This window comes from Scyliorhinus canicula, chromosome 13, assembly GCF_902713615.1.
Source record: "Scyliorhinus canicula chromosome 13, sScyCan1.1, whole genome shotgun sequence".
Taxonomy (NCBI): Eukaryota; Metazoa; Chordata; class Chondrichthyes; order Carcharhiniformes; family Scyliorhinidae; genus Scyliorhinus; species Scyliorhinus canicula.
In genome coordinates this window covers 144,388,087-144,408,372 of record NC_052158.1, presented here as the reverse complement: position 1 = coordinate 144,408,372, position 20,286 = coordinate 144,388,087, and the positions used below count along the sequence as shown (strand labels likewise).

Here is a 20,286-nt window from a genome sequence, read left to right as displayed (position 1 = left end):
CCCGCAGCTTCAGCCTACGCTGAAGGGCTGGCGTATTCCCGAGCCTGCACGGAACACCCGGCGTATTTCCGCACATGTGCGGGGTTTCCCTCTCTGCGCCGGCTCCTGGGCAATATGGCGGAGCCCTACAGGGGCCCGGCGCGGAGGAAAGAAGTCCCCCATGGAAATCGGTAGGCCCCGATCGCGGGCCAGGCCACCGTGGGGGCCCCCCCTGGATCGGATCCCCCCCCCCCCAGGACGGCCCCCGCACACGCCTGACGAGGCGCAGGGTTGGAGAATCCCGGCCGTGGTCTTCGGTTTACTCTTTCCATTACCAGTATGGCTGAGGTCTGGACAAGTTGAGTGAATAGGCAAATGAATGGCAGATGCATTCATTTGCACAAATGCGAGGTTATCCATTTTGGTAGGAAAAATGGGAAGGCAGATTATTATCTGATTGGCCATAAATTAGGAGAGGGGAACGTGCAACAAGACCCGGGTCCCCTCGTACACCTGAAGGTAAGCAGGCAGGTACAGCAGGGGGAAAAGAAGGCAAATGGCATGTTGGCCTTCATTGCGAGAGGATTTGAATAAAGGATCAGGGATGGCTTGCTGCAATTAAGGGCCTTGGTGAGGCCACACCTGGAATATTGTGTGCAGATTTTGTCTCCTTATCTGAGGAAGGATGTTGTTGCTCTCGTGGAGTGTAGCGAAGGTTTACCAGACTGATTCCTGGGCTGGCTCGACAGATGTATGAGGGGAGATTGAGTTGGTTAGGATTGTATTCGCTGGGGTTCAGAAGAATGAGGGAGGAATCTCATAGAAACCTATCAAATTCGAACAGGATTAGACAGGGTAGAGGCAAGAAGGACGTTCCCGATGGTGATGGTGTCCAGGATCAGAGGTTACAATCTGAGGATACAGGGACAGATGAGGAGAAATTTCTTAACTAGAGTGTGGTCGACCTGTAGAATTTGCTACCACATGAAGTAGTTGAAGCCAAAACATTGTGGGTGCGATTCTCCGCACTCACGACGGGGCGGAGAATAGCGGGCGGCGTAAATTTTTACGGCCACGCTGGTCTGACGCCCTCCCGCTATTCTCCCCCCCCCCCCACGCCCGCCTCCCGACACGAATCGCTGCCCGCCATTTTTTTACGACGAGCAGCGATTCACCCCTGGCCGATAGGCCGATTTCCAAGGCCTTTACGGCCGTTTTTATGAACGTAAAACACACCTGCTCTGACCGTTCGTAAAAACGGCCGTAAAGTCCCGTTCTCGGGAACCATGGCACTGATTGGCACGGCAGTACCACGCCCGTGCCAAGGGTGCCATGGGCCCGCGATCGGTGCCCACCGATCGCGGGCAGCGGGTACTTACCCCGCGCACTCTTTCTCCCTCCGTCACCCCGCTGTATCCATTCACGGGGCGGCTGAGGGGCATACCGGCCCGCGCATGTGCGGGTTTCACGCATATGCGTGATGACGTCAACCGCGCGTACGTGGGTTGGAGTCGTCCAATCCGCGCATGCGCGGCTGACGTCATCTGACGCGTCAGCCGTCGCTAACTCTGGCTAGCGGGCTTAACAAAATTCGTTAAGCCCGCGATGCTGGAGTTCACGGCCGCGCGATGCTAGCCCCGACCGGGGAGCTGAATCGGTTCCCGGTCGGGGGGCGGAGGCTGGCGTCAAACCCGCCCGTTTTTGACGCCAGCTTCCCGAGTCTTCGTGACTCGGGAGAATCGCGCCCTGTATGTTTTCAAGAAGCAGTTAGATGTAGCACTTGGGCGGAGGGGATCAAAGGATATGGGGGGGGGGAAGCGTGATCAGCCATGATCATAATGAATGGCAGAGCAGGTTGGAAGGGCCAAAAGGCCTCTGCCTGCTCCTATTTTCTATGTTTCTATCTCAGGCTTCAAACTGAATCTTAGCGACATGGTTATGTGGCATCTTAGCTGGCACACCGAGATAAGGAGAGTTGTCTATATTCAAACCTCTTGGCTATTGTATAATGAGCTGAACTGCATGGTCTTGGGATTGGAATTCGCATTCCAAAACCGGTGGCTCTCACTTTAATAATCCTCTGAAGTTACTGTGTCAAAGTGTTGAAAGGCATGCCTGAATATATTTGTTGGTGTTTCTAAATAGATGAATGGACGCTACCGTGGAGATGTGTACGATCTCTTCCCAGGAACCTTCCAAACTGTGGAAATGACTGCACTGCATCCTGGTATCTGGCTTCTTCATTGCCATGTAACAGATCACATCCACGCTGGTATGGAAACAACCTACACAGTCCACAAGAAACCAGGTAACATACAAACTTGGCTGCAAAGCCTGTCTGAAACTCAATTGATTTTAGAGACATTGCAAATGCTCTGATACAAATCTAGCATTGTCCCTTGTTCCGAAAGTCAATAGCACACAACATTTGCAATACACCATGCAAACGTGTGCATCATGGGATAGCTCTAACAGCAAAGTATTTATCAGGGTGCTGTATCCCAAATTAATACTTCTTAGTTGCTTTCTAAAGCTATCCCCTGGTCATCGAGATTCTTTGGACATGTGCTCATCCATTTTGTGGGAGCAGAGGCAGTTTAATGATATATAGTGAAGCTTGCAACATGCTTGCTATGAATGATTGGCACCTTATTAATAGCCAGCAATGGGCAATCTAGGCTAGTGAGTGGGACGCATGAGTGAAATTGGACATTAATCACAGCCCATGAATAAGACGAAATACATTTAACACACACCAAATATTTCAAAACCAGTTACAGAAAATGCTGGAATAAACATTCATGCAGTAATCGAATTGTCACCAACTTCAAATGGCAAAAGCACATGTAATATTTACGCTTACATTATTAATGTGACTTCTGGTTGGATCTGTCGTCTCCAATTTCTCTCAGATTGGGACTCAGCAATGTGCAGGCGCTTTGCAATTCGGAAGGTTTGATCATCTCCTCTTGGTTTTAAACACAGCAAATGAAACATCTGCAGAGTCAATGATGCATTCTTTCACGAATGCGCCATCTGAGAATGGCTTTCTATTTTTTGCAAGTAAGCAAGCAATGCAAAAGCTAGCCAAAGTCACTGCATCATTGCCACTTAATGCTGTGACGAGTGGTGTTCCTCGATATAATATATAAAAATGATAAGGAGGAAAATGTAGCTGGTCTGATTAGTAAGTTTGCAGATGACACAAAGGTTGGTGCAGTTGTGGATAGTGAAGAGGTTGTCAGAGGCTACTGCAGGATATAGATCGGTTGGAGTTGGGAGTTTAATCCGGACAAATACGTACTGCATACAGTGCAGAAGGAGGCCATTTTGCTGATTGAGTCTGCACCGACCCACTTAAGCCCTCACTTCCACCCTATCCCCGTAACCCAATAACCCCTCCTAACCTTTTTGGTCACTAAGGGCAATTTAGCATGGCCAATCCACCTAACAAGCACGTCTTTGGACTGTGGGAGGAAACCGGAGCACCCGGAGGAAACCCACGCAGACACGGGGAGGATGTGCAGACTCCGCACAGACAGTGACCCAAGCCGGGAAACGAACCTGGGACCCTGACACTGTGAAGCCACAGTGCTATCCACTTGTGCTACCGTGCTGCCCTCAAATGTGAAGTAATGCATTTTGGAAGGTCTAATACAGGTGGGAATTATATGACAAAACCCTTAAGAGTATTAACAGGCAGAGAGATCTGGGTGTACAGGTCCACAGATCACTGAAAGTGGCAACATAGTTGGATAAGTTAGTCAAGAAGGCATATGCATTCTCACCTCCATTGGTCAGGGCACGGAGTCTAAAAATTGGCAAATCATGCTGCAGCTGTATAGAACTAGGCCACATTTTGAATATTGTCTACAATTCTGGTCGCCACACTACCAGAATGATGTTGATGCTTTGGAGAGGGTACGGAAGGGTTTACCAGGATGTTGCCTCGTCTGGACGGAATTAGCTATGTGGAAAGATCAGATAAACTCGGATTATTTTCACTGGAACAAAGGAAGTTGAGGGGCGACCCAATAGATGTTTACAAAATTATGAGGTGCATAGACAGAGTGGATAGTCAGTCACTTTTTCCCAAGGTGGAAAAATCAATTACTGGGGGGCATAGGTTTAAGGCGCGAGAGGGAAAGATTAGAGGAGATGTGCAAGACAAGTTTTTTTTCACACAGTGGGTGGCGAGTGCCTGCAACGTGCTGCTGAGGCAGGAGGTGGAAGCTGATACAATAGTGCCGTTTAAGAGGCATTTTGACGAGTACGTGAATAGGATGGGAAGAGGGATACGGATCCCGATTGTGCAGAAGATTTTAGTTTAGATGGGCATCATGGTCGGCGCAGGCTTGGAGGGCCGAAGGGCCTGTTCCTGTGCTGTACTGTTGTTTGTTCTTGTCTAAATATCTGCTCCGTATTTTCAAGGCTTTCTTCAGATTTGAAAGTTGTCCAGCACATTGGGCAGAACCTACTGGACATCTCGCCCCGAGAGGGAGATGGACATGTCAGTTAGCACTTCAAAAAAAAAAACCAATGGCATCACCTCATTGCAAATTAAGCACAATGGTCTCCCTTTCTGTTGAGTAACAAACTAATCCAGCTCCCAACTCTCTTTTACCGTTCGGCCCTCGCCAATTTTTAAAATCTTTTGTGCTGCTTCTTCTGCCTCTGAATTTCTGGATTTTGCAACTTTATTTTCCTTCCTCACCGTGCCACTTCAACATGAAACGATTCTTTAGGCAGCAGCAAAGTGGACAACACCAAAAAAAAAAATCAAGATCAACTTCCCATGTGTGCTCCTTGGCACTGAACATGACGGTTTCCTTTAGCACCCAGAATGCACTGGGAGTGTTGTTTAAATGGCAAGAACTGCAGCATCGGGATCCTGGCATCAACCTGCGGCAGTGTAATCCCAGGCCCAGAATGAACGGTAGCGACGTGGTTCCCCTGCACCATCAAGGGGCTGCATTCAGATCTTGGACAGGCCGCACGTAGCCCGCGGACTGCAGGTTGCCCACCACTGCTACATGCCATTTGGACCATATCAACCAATGCCCACTGAACTATCAGATACCTCAAGATCATTTGTATTTAAATCGGAGTTATATTCCGTAGCTAAAATGAAATTCTCTCCTCTCCATCACAGTGTAGGGTTGCCAAAGTGCTGAGAGAAGGCAAGATATTCCCCAAAATGTATGTTTATTTTTTCCATATTTTCGTGGTGTTCATGAACGACATGAATCGAGTATGGTAGTGTAGTAGTTATGGTAATCCAGAGGCCTGGACAAATAATCCAGAGAATAGAAACTCAAATCTCACCATGGCAATTTGAGAATTTGAAACCAATTTTTAAAAAACCCTGGAAATGACGGTACCAGTAAAAGCATAAAAATGACCACGGAGCTGTTGAATTTTCTCTTTAGGGAAGGAAACCTGCCATCCTTACCTGTTCTGGCCTCCACATGACTCCAGTCCTACACCAGCATTCTGGACTATCTTCTGAAGTAGTCTACCATGCCATTCAGTTGTGTCTAACCACTGCTGTCTCTGCTGAAAGAGTCCACCAGCATTTTCTCAGGGCAACTAACCATACAAAGAACAATACAGCAGAGGAAGAACCCCCCCCCCCCGGATCTACAAGCCTATACCGGTCATGATACCACCCTTGGCCAAAACCCTCAGCACTTCCTAGTGCCGAATCCCTCTGTAACCATCCTATCTATGTATTTGTCGAGATGCCTTTAGAATGTATCTGCTTCCACAACATCCCCTGGCAACAAGTTTCAGGCACTCATCACCCTCTGTGTAAAAAAACCTGCCTCTCACATCTCCTCTAAATTTTGCCCCATGGACCTTAAACCAATGCCCCCTGGTGACTGATCCCTCCACCCTGGGAAAGCGTACCTGCCCAACCACTCTATCCATGCCCCTCATAATCTTGTAGACCTCCATCAGGCCACCCCTCAGCCTCCGTCGTTCTAATGCAAACAGTTGGGAGTCTATTTAGCTTCTCTGCCTAGCTAACACCAAGCTATGGGCAATAAATGTCAGTCTTGTCTGGAAAATAAAAAGGGACTGTCCAGGCAGTCCTCCACTTTAAGATGCTCGAGTTAAGGCCACTGGCACTTACAACGTTTATAAATTGACACCATTTTGAATTTGCAATGTCGGTTTTGACTTTACGGCGCCACAACAGTGAACAAGTTCAAACATTCTAACATGTGCATCGATGTTCTGCCCATCTCCCCGACTCAAGACACTCAGTTGTTGTTTCAACGCATTGGTGAATCTTTGTGTGATTTGGGTTTGGGTTGAAAAGCCTTTCCCAAACTTCAATAGACTAAAACAGTGAGAGGCTATGAGGATATTAATTTTTTCATTGAGTTTTAAAGCCATGCATTTACAGCTCGTGTTTGTGTCATCCGCTACTTCCGTTCATTCCACATGCAAAACTATATTTAAAAAGTCAGAGCTACTTGAGCGAGATGCTGAAGTTACAGTTCACCTACCTTGAATTCTCTGGAGACAATTGCTATGATTACTTAGGCTTACCTAGGGAAATACCTAAGCTGTAGCCTTAAAAGTGACAGCACCTGTAAATCAAACCATGCTGCAGCCTATCACTCATAAAATCTACAGGCGGTGTATTTATCAGCGCCTGTTAGCATGCACTCTTTTACACCGTGGTTTTTCATTATTGCTGAGTGGGAACTTTCTCTGAAATTTATTCTCTGAAGCTTATTCTCTCTCTTCCCTCCTCCCACGCAGAAGAAACCAGTATTTTTGGAAGAATGTTTGGTGGAGGTATTAGCTGATTATACCCAACCGAAGGAAGATTATATAAATGTCGTTTGCACGGTGACTCAAACTCTTCCTGCTTAAGATGCCTTCAACTGGTGCGGAGTCTTGCGAAGATTTGCTTAATTGTAATAATAAAGATGGCATTAGTTCTGACATGGCCCTTTTCTCGGTGGCTAATAAAAGCTTGTTTGCAATAAATGTTTTCCATTCATTGCCATGATCAAAAAAATACAAATGTGCATCGCACATTCACTGCCCGGGCCTCATGTATGAAGACTGAGTAGCAGTGTGAGGTACCAAAAGCCAACTTGGAATGATACCAAAGCGTGTCACTGCATTCGACTGGGGAGGTAAGGAAGGAAGATAATCCAATGGAGAAAGAGTTTGCAAAATCCCACTTTGCAGGGAGGGGTAACAGGAGACCGCTCATCAGGTAAAAGTCACCATAGTCCCAGATGACCATAGGCTGCTTTCGTCTTTTGGGGGAAGGGGGGGGGGGGGGGGGGGGGGGGAAAGCTGATTTAACCTGAGAATCACCACACCTCAGGCGAGGGGCAAGGTTGAGAAGGTCAGGCCTTCGTGAATAACCTCGACTGGTACGGAAATTGAACCCATACTGTTAGCCTTGCTCTGCATCACAAACCAGCTGTCCAGTCAACTGAGCTAAACCGACCTGGTGAGTAAGAGAGCATAGACTGCACATCTTAAATTCTGGTGTTCGCAGTTAAAGCACTCATGCACACAGTTCAGTTTGTCATTTAGTTGTATGGATCAACTTGTGTTTTGTAATAGAGTTACACAGATAGACATCTCTTGTTCAGATGGATGTTAGTTCCCATGATTGTGCGGCTGTGCGACAAAAAAACCCACAATTTCTTTTCAAATCTCCTCTACTGTACTTGACCAAATGGAGAAAAAGTCAACAAATGACATTTTATCCAAAAAGCAGTCAGCCATTAACAAGAAGGAGAAAAAAAAAACAACAAACAAAACTCACATTTACACAGTGTCTTTCACGCATCAAGGCATCCCAAACTGCATTTAGCTAAACGAAGTCTAATTCTGAAATGTGGTCACGGGCACTAATGTTCTGCTAGAGTGCTAACAACTGCAGGTCAAAAAAAGAGATCGCAAGACAGGGGTAGAGGAATGTCACAATGTTTAGATAACATTTAGGATGCGGCCTTATTGCTTAACAATTGCAAATACAAAGTTGGCCTTCCAGGCCTTGGGGAGGTGTTTCCGTGTGTGTGAGGTAAAGGGTTGGAGGAGGGCGAGTCAACGGGTTGCCGTGTAACCGCTCCCAGTTACAGTCGGACATTGAGCTGCTAATCCTCTACCTTTATTCAGGGAATTAGCTCGGGATAAAAAGAAGTGGCCTGGAAGGCATATTGCGCTAGTCACAGAGAAATAACCCACCAGCTGAGGGTTTATGCAACAGTTGGATTAATGATAGCTACCTCTAGCAGTTGCATTTTAAGAGCTTCCTGCAGAGAGTTGAACACGCCAGTAATGCTTCAATATAAAATACCAGCACTTAAGGCGGGCAGCTGATTCCTTACCGTCAGCCAAAGGCTGATTTCACACCCTGTTTATTTGTACTTCCATTGTGAACACTCCGCATTCATTTCAAACACCCGGCCACACACTGTCCCAGGCAACACATCCATCCCTCAACACAACACATCCTCCCCCAGTTGTCATTTAGAAAACTGAATTATTTAGTGATCATATTATTCAGTGATCGTAAAAGGCACGCATTGCACTTGTGGTTACAGGCTGTGTCAGTTCCCAAACTTAATTGAATACCATGGTAATGAAAAGTCAGTAAACTTGAATGACCAGAGTTAGGTTATTGGATTTTATTTCACACTTCTCTCATCAAGACCATTCCAAAGGAAAAAGGGCACCTCTGTCCCGCAATATGTTTGTGAACTAATTTGTCCACCTCGATTGGATGAGCACTATTTGCATAGTCAGCAAAGTGGAACTTCAATAAAATAATCAGCAATTTGCATTTTCCGACTCTTAAGGGAGGTCCAAGATGTCGGGTTAAGTGGGAGTGGACCAGACTTCCCCTTGGGAGGCATGCAAACGTTAAGTGAAATATCAACAACTTAAATAAATAATTGGTTAAAAGAACATACTGGTGAAAACATAAATAATTCAGAGGATTAATCAGGACAGTTAATCCAAAAATCAACAGAATACATTTTTTTGTACATGTTGTGAGGTGTGGTAGATGGAGAGAGATTGCAATACAACGTGGTGCATTCAACACCGCACAATGGTATCACACCGCACACACTGTACAGCACAATGAATCACACAGCACACACTGTACAGCACAATGGTATCACACAGCACACACCGTACAGCACAATGAATCACACAGCACACACCGTACAGCAGAATGAATCACACAGCACACACCGTACAGCACAATGAATCACACAGCACACACCGTACAGCAGAATGGTATCACACAGCACACACTGTACGGCACAATGAATCACACAGCACACACCGTACAGCAGAATGGTATCACACCGCACACACTGTACAGCACAATGGTATCACACACCACACACTGTACAGCACAATGGTATCACACACCACACACTGTACAGCAGAATGGTATCACACAGCACACACCGTACAGCAGAATGGTATCACACACCACACAGCAGAATGGTATCACACCGCACACACTGTACAGCACAATGGTATCACACACCACACACTGTACAGCACAATGGTATCACACAGCACACACTGTACAGCAGAATGGTATCACACAGCACACACTGTACAGCAGAATGGTATCACACACCACACACCGTACAGCAGAATGGTATCACACAGCACACACTGTACAGCACAATGAATCACACAGCACACTGTACGGCACAATGGTATCACACAGCACACACCGTACAGCAGAATGGTATCACACAGCACACACTGTACAGCAGAATGGTATCACACCGCACACACTGTACAGCACAATGGTATCACACACCACACACCGTACAGCAGAATGGTATCACACAGCACACACCGTACAGCAGAATGGTATCACACACCACACACTGTACAGCACAATGGTATCACACAGCACACACTGTACAGCACAAAGAATCACACAGCACACACCGTACAGTAGAATGGTATCACACACCACACACTGTACAGCACAATGGTATCACACAGCACACAGCAGAATGGTATCACACAGCACAATGTACAGCAGAATGGTATCACACACCACACACTGTACAGCACAATGGTATCACACAGCACACAGCAGAATGGTATCACACAGCACACACTGTACAGCAGAATGGTATCACACAGCACACACCGTACAGCAGAATGGTATCACACAGCACACACCGTACAGCAGAATGGTATCACACAGCACACACTGTACAGCAGAATGGTATCACACAGCACACACCATACAGCAGAATGGTATCACACAGCACACAGCAGAATGGTATCACACACCACACAGCAGAATGGTATCACACACCACACAGCAGAATGGTATCACACACCACACAGCAGAATGGTATCACACACCACACAGCAGAATGGTATCACGCACCACATAGCAGAATGGTATCACACACCACACAGCAGAATGGTATCACACACCACACACCACACAGCAGAATGGTATCACACAGCAGAATGGTATCACACATCACACACTGTACAGCAGAATGGTATCACACACCACACAGCAGAATGGTATCACACACCACACAGCAGAATGGTATCAAACACCACACAGCAGAATGGTATCAAACACCACACAGCAGAATGGTATCACACAGCACACAGCAGAATGGTATCACACAGCAGAATGGTACCGCAGCAGCTCCCCAGCTGCATCTCTCGAGCACAGTAGTCTAGGTCAGAGTCATGCTCTGATATTGGGTATGTTCGTTAGTATGGATATCATTTTTAAGATAGGAAAGTGCAACAGCAGCAAATTAGAGTAAAAGAATAACTTCCAAGTTGAAATAGATGTGCTGATCATTCGGACGCTATGTGTGAATGGATTAAAAAAGTAAAAGATTCCAGTGTATATGAACCTTAGTCGGCCTGTATTGGACGCTGGGATGCAGGTCTTGAGCAATTATTTCTCTTTGCATAGAACTAATAGCCAGGAGTGAGGTAAGAATGTGTAATCATCTCGGAGTAAAGTTTTTCACGTCGTGAATTTCCACGTCTGTGTTCTTAGGCAGAGGATCTTGAACAGTTTAAATCAGCCAGCTTTCCAGTGGGATTTCTATTTTCCAGTTAGAGTTCGATTGCTCTTTGCAGTTCTACTCTGCACCAGAATCGAGGCAGACACACGGCAAAGTGTTCCATTCTGCATCAGAATAAAAGCTCAATTATATTTTCCGTTTGGGGCTCCTGGAAACCCCGGAACACCTCGTCTCCCGGTGCGGCACAACTCCTTACCTCTCTAGGTCAGGTTATGGAATTCTTCCTGCTGCATTCCAGGAGATGGGGTAGGAAAAATGAAGCAACACCATCGTCTGGCAAGATACTCAGAAAATCCAGAGGCTGTAGTGCGGTGGCCACCGTTGCCAAGGTTTCTGCGGGAGAAGTACTGGAATCAGCAACTACAAACCCTTCAATTGCATGAAGTAACCTCTCACATTAAAGAAAGCGATACCAACTGCACCAAGGCAAAGGCACACTCCAAAGTCATATCATCAGGCATTTTCCTGCTATTGTTTTTATGTATGCAGCAACAGCCATTTCTCCACTCCCCAGTGACTACATTTGCAGTTAAACTGATCACGTCTGGTCAACTGATTGCTGCAAGTAACCTTCCATTTGTAGCAATGGAACTACTTAAAAAAATAACTTATCATGGGATACATGCCTTTATCAGCTAAGGTGTGGAATACAAAGCAGGGAGGTCTTGCTCGAACTGTATAAAACACTGGTTAGGCCACAACTGGAGTATTCATAGAATTCATAGAATTTACAGTGCAGAAGGAGGCCATTCAGCCCATCGAGTCTGCACCGGCTCCTGGAAAGAGCACCCTACCCAAGGTCAACACCTCCACCCTATCCCCATAACCCAGTAACCCCACCCAACACTAAGGGCAATTTTGGACACTAAGGGCAATTTATCATGTCCAATCCACCTAACTTGCACATCTTTGGACTGTGGGAGGAAACCGGAGCACCCGGAGGAAACCCACGCACACACGGGGAGGATGTGCAGGTTCCGCACAGACAGTGACCCAAGCCGGAATCGAACCTGGGACCCTGGAGCTGTGAAGCGATTGTACTATCCACAATGCTACCGTGCTGGGTGCAGTTCTGGTCACCACATTATAGGAAGGATGTGATTGTACCGGAGGTGGTGCAGAGGAGATTTACCAGGATATGCTGCCTGGGATGGAGGGTCTGAGCTATGAGAAGAGATTGGATAGGCTGGGGCTGTTTCCCTTGGAGCAGCGAAGGTTGAGAGGGGACCCGATAGATGTGTATAAGATTGTGATTGGCAGAGATAGGGTGGATAGGAAGGCACTTTTTCCATTAGCAGAGTCGTCAATAACCAGGGGCATAGATTGAAGGTAAGAGGCAGGATGCCAAGAGGAAAACTTTTCACCCATCGTGATGGGAGTGTCTCGAACTCACTGCCTGAAAATGGAGCCAGAGGCCTTCGTAATATTCAAAAATTATTTAGATATTAACTTGCGCTGTGATAACCTCCAGGGCTATGGGCCAAGGGCTAGAACATGGGATTAGTGTAGTCAGATCTTTGTTGACAGGTGTGGAAACAATGGGCCAAGTGACTTCCTCCTGAGCTGTAAACGTCTTTGAATTGATGAGTGCTTGATACTTTAACCCCGGTTTGCAAATTCCTTTGTTGCTTCATCCTTTCTGTAAACTCTTTAGTCCTACAATCTTCCGAGGTCACGGAGATCTATCTACAGCCCCGATTTTTATTGCTCCCCTGTTGACAGCTTTAGGCTCTACAATTCCCTCCCTTCACCTCTCTCTCTCTCTTCTTTTGAGGCACTCCTTCTAAGATACAATGTTTTGTTGACCAAACCTTTGGCCACCTACTCTAATATCTCCTGATGTGACTTGATACCAAATTTTGTTTGGTAACGCCCCTTTGAAATGCCTCAAAATGTTTTATTATATTAAGGGTGCTACACAAAGACAAGTTGTTGTTGGGTTTGATCGACGATAAGGGAGCTTGAACTGTGAGGGGCTTCCATGGTCAAGCATCCCACTTACATTGATTGTCAAAACTCATAGGGGTGTGTGTGGCCTGAGGAGGGGGGGAGGGGGGGGGGGGGCGCACTTCCAGTCTGGAACCCTATCCAAGCACTTTCTCAAGGGGTAAGGGCAGCAAAACAGAAGAAAACTAAATTTAGTGTATTTGGGGAAAAGAAAAATCAAATTATCAGTACTTTAGAAAACTAAACATTCTCTATTTGGCCCATGTTTGTGCATCAAAGAAGCTTTTATTTATTTAAAGAAAGGACTTTTATTTATTTGCTGGCTTTCACAACCTTTTCACAACCCCAAGCACTTTGCAGCCAATAAAGCATTTCTCAAATGTCATCACAACTGCAGCACAGCAGGTACAATATCTATTGCAAAAGGATAAGAAACACCAATAAAATACCTTTCAGTGAAGAAACCAAGATTCTGTTTCCTCCGCCAGCTCCTTTTGTCCTCCTACAAAGTTCAGGCAACAGTTTTTTCCACCACAGGGGCTGAAAGGAGCAAGACACCAGTGTCACGTCAGTGAAGCGAGGGCACAGTTGCGATGGCGGAAACCTTGCCGAGGCCAAGATTGATGCCGAAGTGGAGGAGAATTGTGAACAACAGGGCCGTAGTCTATAGGAGGACTACTGCCACCCAGGACTGGGGGTGAATCCAGTCTGTAGCAGGTGTCTCTCAGGAATGGGGCCGGTCAGCCATTGCTCCACCGGGAGGGGCGAACAGGGGAAGAACATGCATTTAGACCAGCCCCACTACCGTGCAATGCTTAGCAACTGAGGTTATTTGCTGATAAACCTTTTGTTAGAACCCTTGGGAGGAAGTCTCCAGTGTACAGGAGGAGGAGAGAAGGAGACGTAAAAATGAAGCCCCGCAATTCTAGTGCCAAATAGAAGGAGAAGATGTTCCGCTGGATTACAATCTTCCATTATTTTTTTTAAGAAGAAAAATGGACCATTTTCTTAAATCTAATTGTTTTAAGTCTAATTGTTACAATAGCATTCCAATAAACAAAATCATTTTCCTCACAGAAAGAGGTACGGAGCCTAGTGCCTGGCAATGGCCATTCTGTACCACCAATACTCAACAATGAATTCATTTGGTTTTAGAGATCCTGTTGCAGGGATGAATGTTGGCCAAACTCCCAGGAGAATTCCCTCTTTCTCTTCACTGTGTGCCAGGGAATTTGGAGAGTCCACGTCAATAGAAAGATGGGACCCTAACTCATCTGAAGGATGACACAATGGATCCCAAATGCTGAATGCCATTGGGAACATGCTTAAATACCACCGTGGAACTTGCCAACAATTGGAGTTTAAGATGGTGAGATTTCTACTGTCTGAACCAAAGTTGGCACGTTCCAAGGCATCTTCAGTTTCCAATCCAATATATTTTCTCCCAACCCCCCGCCCCCCCGCCGAAATATGATCAAATAAAATGCATCACAAAAAGGAATTATTGGAGGCAAACCTGTCTTTCCTGCTGCATCTCACAATTGGCAAATGGTACAACAGCCTCAGGACATCGGTCAAGGAGTTGGTCAGTTACACGCTCACATTCACCCAGCCTTGTGGAACACAGCACATGGATACTCAGGCCAGGGGCATCATCTTCAGGGAGTTGATGTAGAAGAGGAAGAACAGATTTCACATCGATTGACGAACCACACAAAATGGACTATGGATAAAATGAAAGAAAAGCTAGGACGATTCCAGTCTGTACGAAAAGTTCTAGTTTATCTGAACACTCGAGTGGTCTTTATGAGATTTGCACATTTATTGCTGAAGGTGGGAGAAGGCGAGAAAGCTTTGAAGGAAACAGATGTCCCTGGGGTACTGGATGGATTTGGCAGCGGGGAGCATGGCCCAACGGTGCTCACCATGGTTCTGCCAGATCTGCTGCGGAACAGTTGCACAGACAAGTGCGGTCAACTCTGTGCCTCTTGAGCTCTAAAGCATGAGAATGTTTGTTCTGTAACCCAGAAGGGGTAAAGAAGTAAAGGTTTTACTAGGGTCAAAGGTGGAGATGAGGGAGGTGAAAAAAAAATCTTTTACAGGAAGTGGGCATTTCTGGATAGGCCAGTGGCAAGCACGGTAGCACAATGAGCAGCACGGTAGCACAGCTCCAGGGTCCCAGGTTCGATTCCCGGCTTGGGTGACTGTGCGGCGTCTGCATGTTCTCCCTGTGTGTGGGGTTTTCCTCCGGGTGCTCCGGTTTCCTCCACAGTCCAAAGATGTGCAGCTTAGGTGGATTGGCCACGCTAAATTGCCCTTAGTGTCGGTGTCCAGAAAGATTGGGTGAGGTTGCTGGGTTATGAGGATAGGGTTGAGTTGTGGACTTAGGTAGGGTGCTCTTTCCAAGGGCCAGTGCAGACTCGATGGGCCGAATGGCCGCCTTCTGCACTGTAAATTCTATGATTCTATGACGTGCCAAAGATAGCAAATCCAGTTCATTACCTTTCCACCAGATGTTGACGGTAACCCATTCAGACTAAATCTCTTATGACTTAATTCAGAATCATCTTAATTGAAGCATCATATATTAGGAAAACAAAGGTAGTTTAAGGAATTTATATTTGTATTTCTAAACATTGGACATAGGGTATAGTTGAAGTGCGTTGAATTTAATGTTTCTGTACCTGAATAACCTATAGTTAGATTCATGCTGCACAAAGGTGTTTTGTATGTGTGGGTTGGTTAAGTGCCAATTGTGTTTCTATTGTGCTTAAAGGGAGCTATATTGGTTTCTTAGCAACTGGGGCCTTGGGTAGAGAAGTATTCAGTTATAGTTTAGCTAATTTGATTGCAGTTGTAGAAAGGTAGTGAGAAAGAAGGAAACCCTCAACAGCTCTGCTAGAAGCAGGTGCTTTTAGAAGGTTAAAGTGGGAAATATCTGCCTCAGCCTTGATAGAAGAAAAGTCATACAATGGTGTAATGGTTAAGAAAACAGATGCTGTAAATCCAAAGTACAGCTAGTTAAGAAAACTAGTGAAAAGAGAAATGTCCAAGCAGTCTGAGTTAAGCGAACAGAGGCCAAGATATGGTTCGGAAGAATTCAAGGAAGAGTAAACAAAGTGTTCTAAGTTAAAGAGACAATTGCAGTAACCAGATTTAAAGCGGAATAGCAGCCTTCAAAAGGCAAAACAAACGTCTGACGGCACTGAAATGCAGCCTGCGAATTGAGAGTTAAAGCAATTGTGAATAGTTTGCATAGTGGTCAAGATCAATAAATCCAAAATGGGTTGGTGTAAAATCCTGTACTGGATTCACTGTTAAAAGTGTCATAAGAAAACCCTGATCTGGATTCTGGAATGCAAACAGCCAAAGAAAGCCTAATTAAGGGAGATTTTAAAGCGCGTTTTTGGGAGTTGAGTTTGAAAACTCTCATATGTCAATCATCTGGGTGGGGATTGGGGGGCGGGGGGGGGGGGGAAGAGATACTGAGGCGACAACCACAAACATTCACTTGTCGTTCTAAGTGGACAGTGTTATTTACCCATGGTCATCTTGTGCGCATCAAAGAGACTTTGTGTTAATGAGAGCATTGTAGAGTAGGATATACGTTGTAATCTGCGTTAATCCTAAAACCTGGGTGGAACTGTTAAGCCAGTGAGGGAGTAAAAATATATTGTATCATAATCAAATTTTTAAATGTTTAATAAATGTTTTTTCCTTGTTAAAAATAATTAGAGGTCCTGTGACTCTGTTCCTCCATGTTTTATAAAAGAAAAGTAAAAGTTACTGTCTTCTGAGCCACGGTTCTACTCCGGGATCTTCCCGCCCTGTTCCAACATCAACTGGGGTATTAACACACATTACTGATATGTCATAATAATGCAAGACATTGCAAAATGAAAATAGGCTATTCATTCCATCCAGCCACATATGATGCAGAATCTAGCCTCAGGAGGTTACCCAACCCTACTTCTTTTTCCACAGACAAAAGTAATTCATAATATTCACTTATTGACAGATATATCGAGCAAAAATTCATCTGTCCCTCATTCCCACTATGAATACTAGCCTGCTGTGGTACAGTCAATAAACCTCACCTCATGACTTCCAACTGTAAGAGAGCTGTCATTTTAAAACTTTTTCCATCAAGGAGCAATTTAGCGTGGTCAATCCACCTATCCTTCACATCTTTGGGTTGTGGGGGTGAGACTGCACATGGACAGTGACCCGGGGCTGGGATCGAACCCGGTTTCGCAGTGCCATAAGGCAGCAGTGATAACCACTGCGCGACCATGCCACCCTGAGCTTTCATTTTTTAAAAGTTCTTTCATGTGGTATATGGGGGGTGCTGCTGTCTAGGTTAACATTTATTGCCATTCCCTCCTTGTGTGGGTCTGGGGAGAGAGCAACAGCTTGCCCATCCCCAATTGCCCTGAAGAAGATGGTGGTGAGCCCCTTCTTCCCCCTGCAGCTCAAAACAGGGACTGCTTCACTATCTCTTTTTTTGTCTTTTAAAAAATTTTTAGATTACCCAATTATATTTTCCAATTAAGGGGCAATTTAGTGTGGCCAATCCACCTACTCTGCACATTTTTGGGTTGTGAGGGCGAAACCCACGCAGACACGGGGAGTAGTGTAAAACTCCACATGGACAGTGACCCAGAGCCGGGATCGAACCTGGGACCTCAGCACCGTGTGGCAGCTGTGCTAACCACTAGGCCACCATGCTGCCCTCGCTTCACTATCTTTAGGTCTCCCTAACCTCCGGTGATTTTCCAGCTCTGAAACGGAAGCTCGAGATTGCTTCCTGTTTTCAGCATGTATTATCTTGTCTTCTCTCCAAATCATTCCACACTTGGGTTATAGTCCTGCACTTTGGCCTTTAAGTTACACCTCTCAAAAAAAGTCAGCACAAACCTGTAACTTTGGAAGATCCTCCGAAGTATCTTGTGGATGCGAATACGATGCATTGATGGTGTAGATCCATGAAAAAATTTTACCAAATTGATCACACGAGTTCATCTGTTCAAGAGGGAAAAAAAGTGAATACAGATTAAATTGGCACTACCGCCGTTCAATTACGAACTATGGAATTCATTTTAAATGGGCAATTCTCAGGTTGGTAGGCTGTGACTAGTGGGGTACCACAAGGATCAGTGCTTGGGCCCAAGCTATTCACAATCTGTATCAATGATTTGGATGTGGGGATCAATTGTAATATTTCCAAATCTGCTGATGACGCAAATCTGGGTGGGAATGTGAATTGCAAGGAGAACACAAGGCAGCTTCAAGGGGATTTAGATAGGGGACGTGAATGGGCAGCAACATGGCAGATGGTTTAAAAATGTGGCAAAAGTTATTCAATTTGGTAAGAAAAACAGAAATTTATAATGGTGATCGATTAGGAAGTGATGATGTCCAAATGGGCCTTGGTGTCCTCGCTCACAAGTCACTGAAACCTGTGAAGGTGCAAAAAGCAATTAGAAAAGCAATGGCAAGTTGCCCTTTTATGCAAGAAGATTTGAGTATAGGCGTAAAGAGGTCCTGCTGCAATTGTACAGAGCAGACACACACAGACAGACATTCCCTCCATTCCTTTCCCAAGGCCTGAACCCAATGCATACCTTGCTCGAGGCCCTCCTGCCACCGCCTTATGGCGAGACATAAAGAAGAGTTGCAGACACAAAGGACAGCTATGAGCAGAGGAGCTGGAGGGCGAAGGCACAGACTGAGACACAGAGCAAACAGAGACAGGAAGAGAAGCATAATTCTTGTGAGGAGTAGAAGAAAATCACTCTCAGGAAGAGGTCAGTTTTCTCATTTAACAGAAAAGGAGGCAGGAGGTCTTGGATGTACTGTGCAAGCTGGATAAAATAAGGTCTGAAACCTGGATATCCTTGTGAATAGCTTGGAGACACTAAAGAGTTGAGTGTTTTCCCAGAAGTGGCCAAACTGTGAACCAGGATGTTATTGGTTCTCAGTTCAAAAGGAACTCTGGAAGGTTACAGCATCAGGGCTGCAGGATCAGAGGGAGACAGGGTTCATAGAAGTAAGTATGTCCTGCTGATGATAATCCTACCCATGAAACATGGAGGTGAAAGCTGTAGCTTAATGTTTAATAAATGTGTCAAAGGACAACTAGGGAGAGGGAGCTGATGGCCCCAGTGGGGTGGAGGGAGGTGATAATGGGGAGGGAAAAATAATTTCCTTGTGTTCTTCCATTAATGGACCTTGGGCCTTTTATATGCAGCTGAACAGACAGATGGGGATCTAATTTAACATCCAAATACAGCAAATATGTGGCAACTTTGACACTGCATTACTCCCACTGCTGCATTGCTCCCTCTGCATCACAACACAATGGAAGGCTGGAAGACATGCTCAAATTCTGGTGGAGTTTACACAAGGAGAAAGTGCCACCACTGAGTCAAATTGAGATTAAGGACTATGTAGATTATATTATTTTTTTTAATAAATAATTTTTATTGAAATTTTTACAAAATACAAAATATAAACATCTTAACTCTATTAACGTACAACCGCGGTAACACCCCATAAACAATGCCCCCCCCAGCTTCAAGAGCAACTTCAAACAAAAGGAAGAAACAAAAACAAAGAAAAAGAGAAAAGAAAAAAAAACAAACAAAGGAGAGAGATAGCACCCTCCACAAACCCTTGTGCACAGTTCTTCCTCCCCCCAATCCTTCCCCCCCCCCCACCCCACCCCCCCCGGGTTGCTGCTGCTGTCGGCCTGTTTCCCTACTGTTCCGCCAGGAAGTCCAGAAAGGGCTGCCACCGCCTGAAAAACCCTTGTACTGATCCCCTCAGGGCCAATTTCACCCTCTCCAATTTAATGAACCCCGCCATATCTGAGATCCTGGCCTCCATGCTTGGGGGCCTCGCATCCTTCCATTGGAGCAAGATCCTCCGCCGGGCTACTAGGGACGCAAAGGCCAGGACCCTGGCCTCTATCGCCTCCTGCACTCCCAGCTCCACTGCAACCCCAAAAATTGCGAGTCCCCAGCCTGGCTCGACCCGGGATCCCACCACCCTCGACACCGTCTTTGCTACCCCCTTCCAAAACTCCCCCAACGCTGGGCATGCCCAAAACATATGGGCGTGGTTCGCTGGGCTCCCTGAGCACACCTGTTCCTGCCCCCGAAAAACCTACTCATCCTTGTCCCAGTCATGTGGGCCCTATGCAGCACCTTGAACTGTATGAGGCTAAGCCTCGCACAGGAAGAGGAGGAATTCACTCTCTCCAGGGCATCCG

General features: G+C 45.9%; 2 protein-coding genes across 2 annotated transcripts in view; one reads left to right on the top strand and one right to left on the bottom strand.

Annotated features, from left to right (window-relative positions):
- The window catches only part of LOC119975718 (ceruloplasmin), a 58,861-nt gene extending 51,877 nt beyond the window's left edge, over positions 1 to 6,984 (top strand). Inside the window, exons 18-19 of the mRNA XM_038815542.1 lie at positions 2,125 to 2,287; positions 6,754 to 6,984. Of these exons, the coding sequence (XP_038671470.1) occupies positions 2,125 to 2,287; positions 6,754 to 6,800 (210 nt within the window). The 3' untranslated portion in view covers positions 6,801 to 6,984. The remainder of the gene's footprint in view (positions 1 to 2,124; positions 2,288 to 6,753) is intronic.
- A 1,649-nt stretch (positions 6,985 to 8,633) lies between these two features.
- Positions 8,634 to 20,286, bottom strand: part of hps3 (HPS3 biogenesis of lysosomal organelles complex 2 subunit 1) — a 54,639-nt gene continuing 42,986 nt past the window's right edge. Inside the window, exons 15-18 of the mRNA XM_038815543.1 lie at positions 17,931 to 18,035; positions 14,530 to 14,736; positions 13,463 to 13,553; positions 8,634 to 11,399 (exon numbers count right to left, since the gene is read on the bottom strand). Of these exons, the coding sequence (XP_038671471.1) occupies positions 11,272 to 11,399; positions 13,463 to 13,553; positions 14,530 to 14,736; positions 17,931 to 18,035 (531 nt within the window). The 3' untranslated portion in view covers positions 8,634 to 11,271. The remainder of the gene's footprint in view (positions 11,400 to 13,462; positions 13,554 to 14,529; positions 14,737 to 17,930; positions 18,036 to 20,286) is intronic.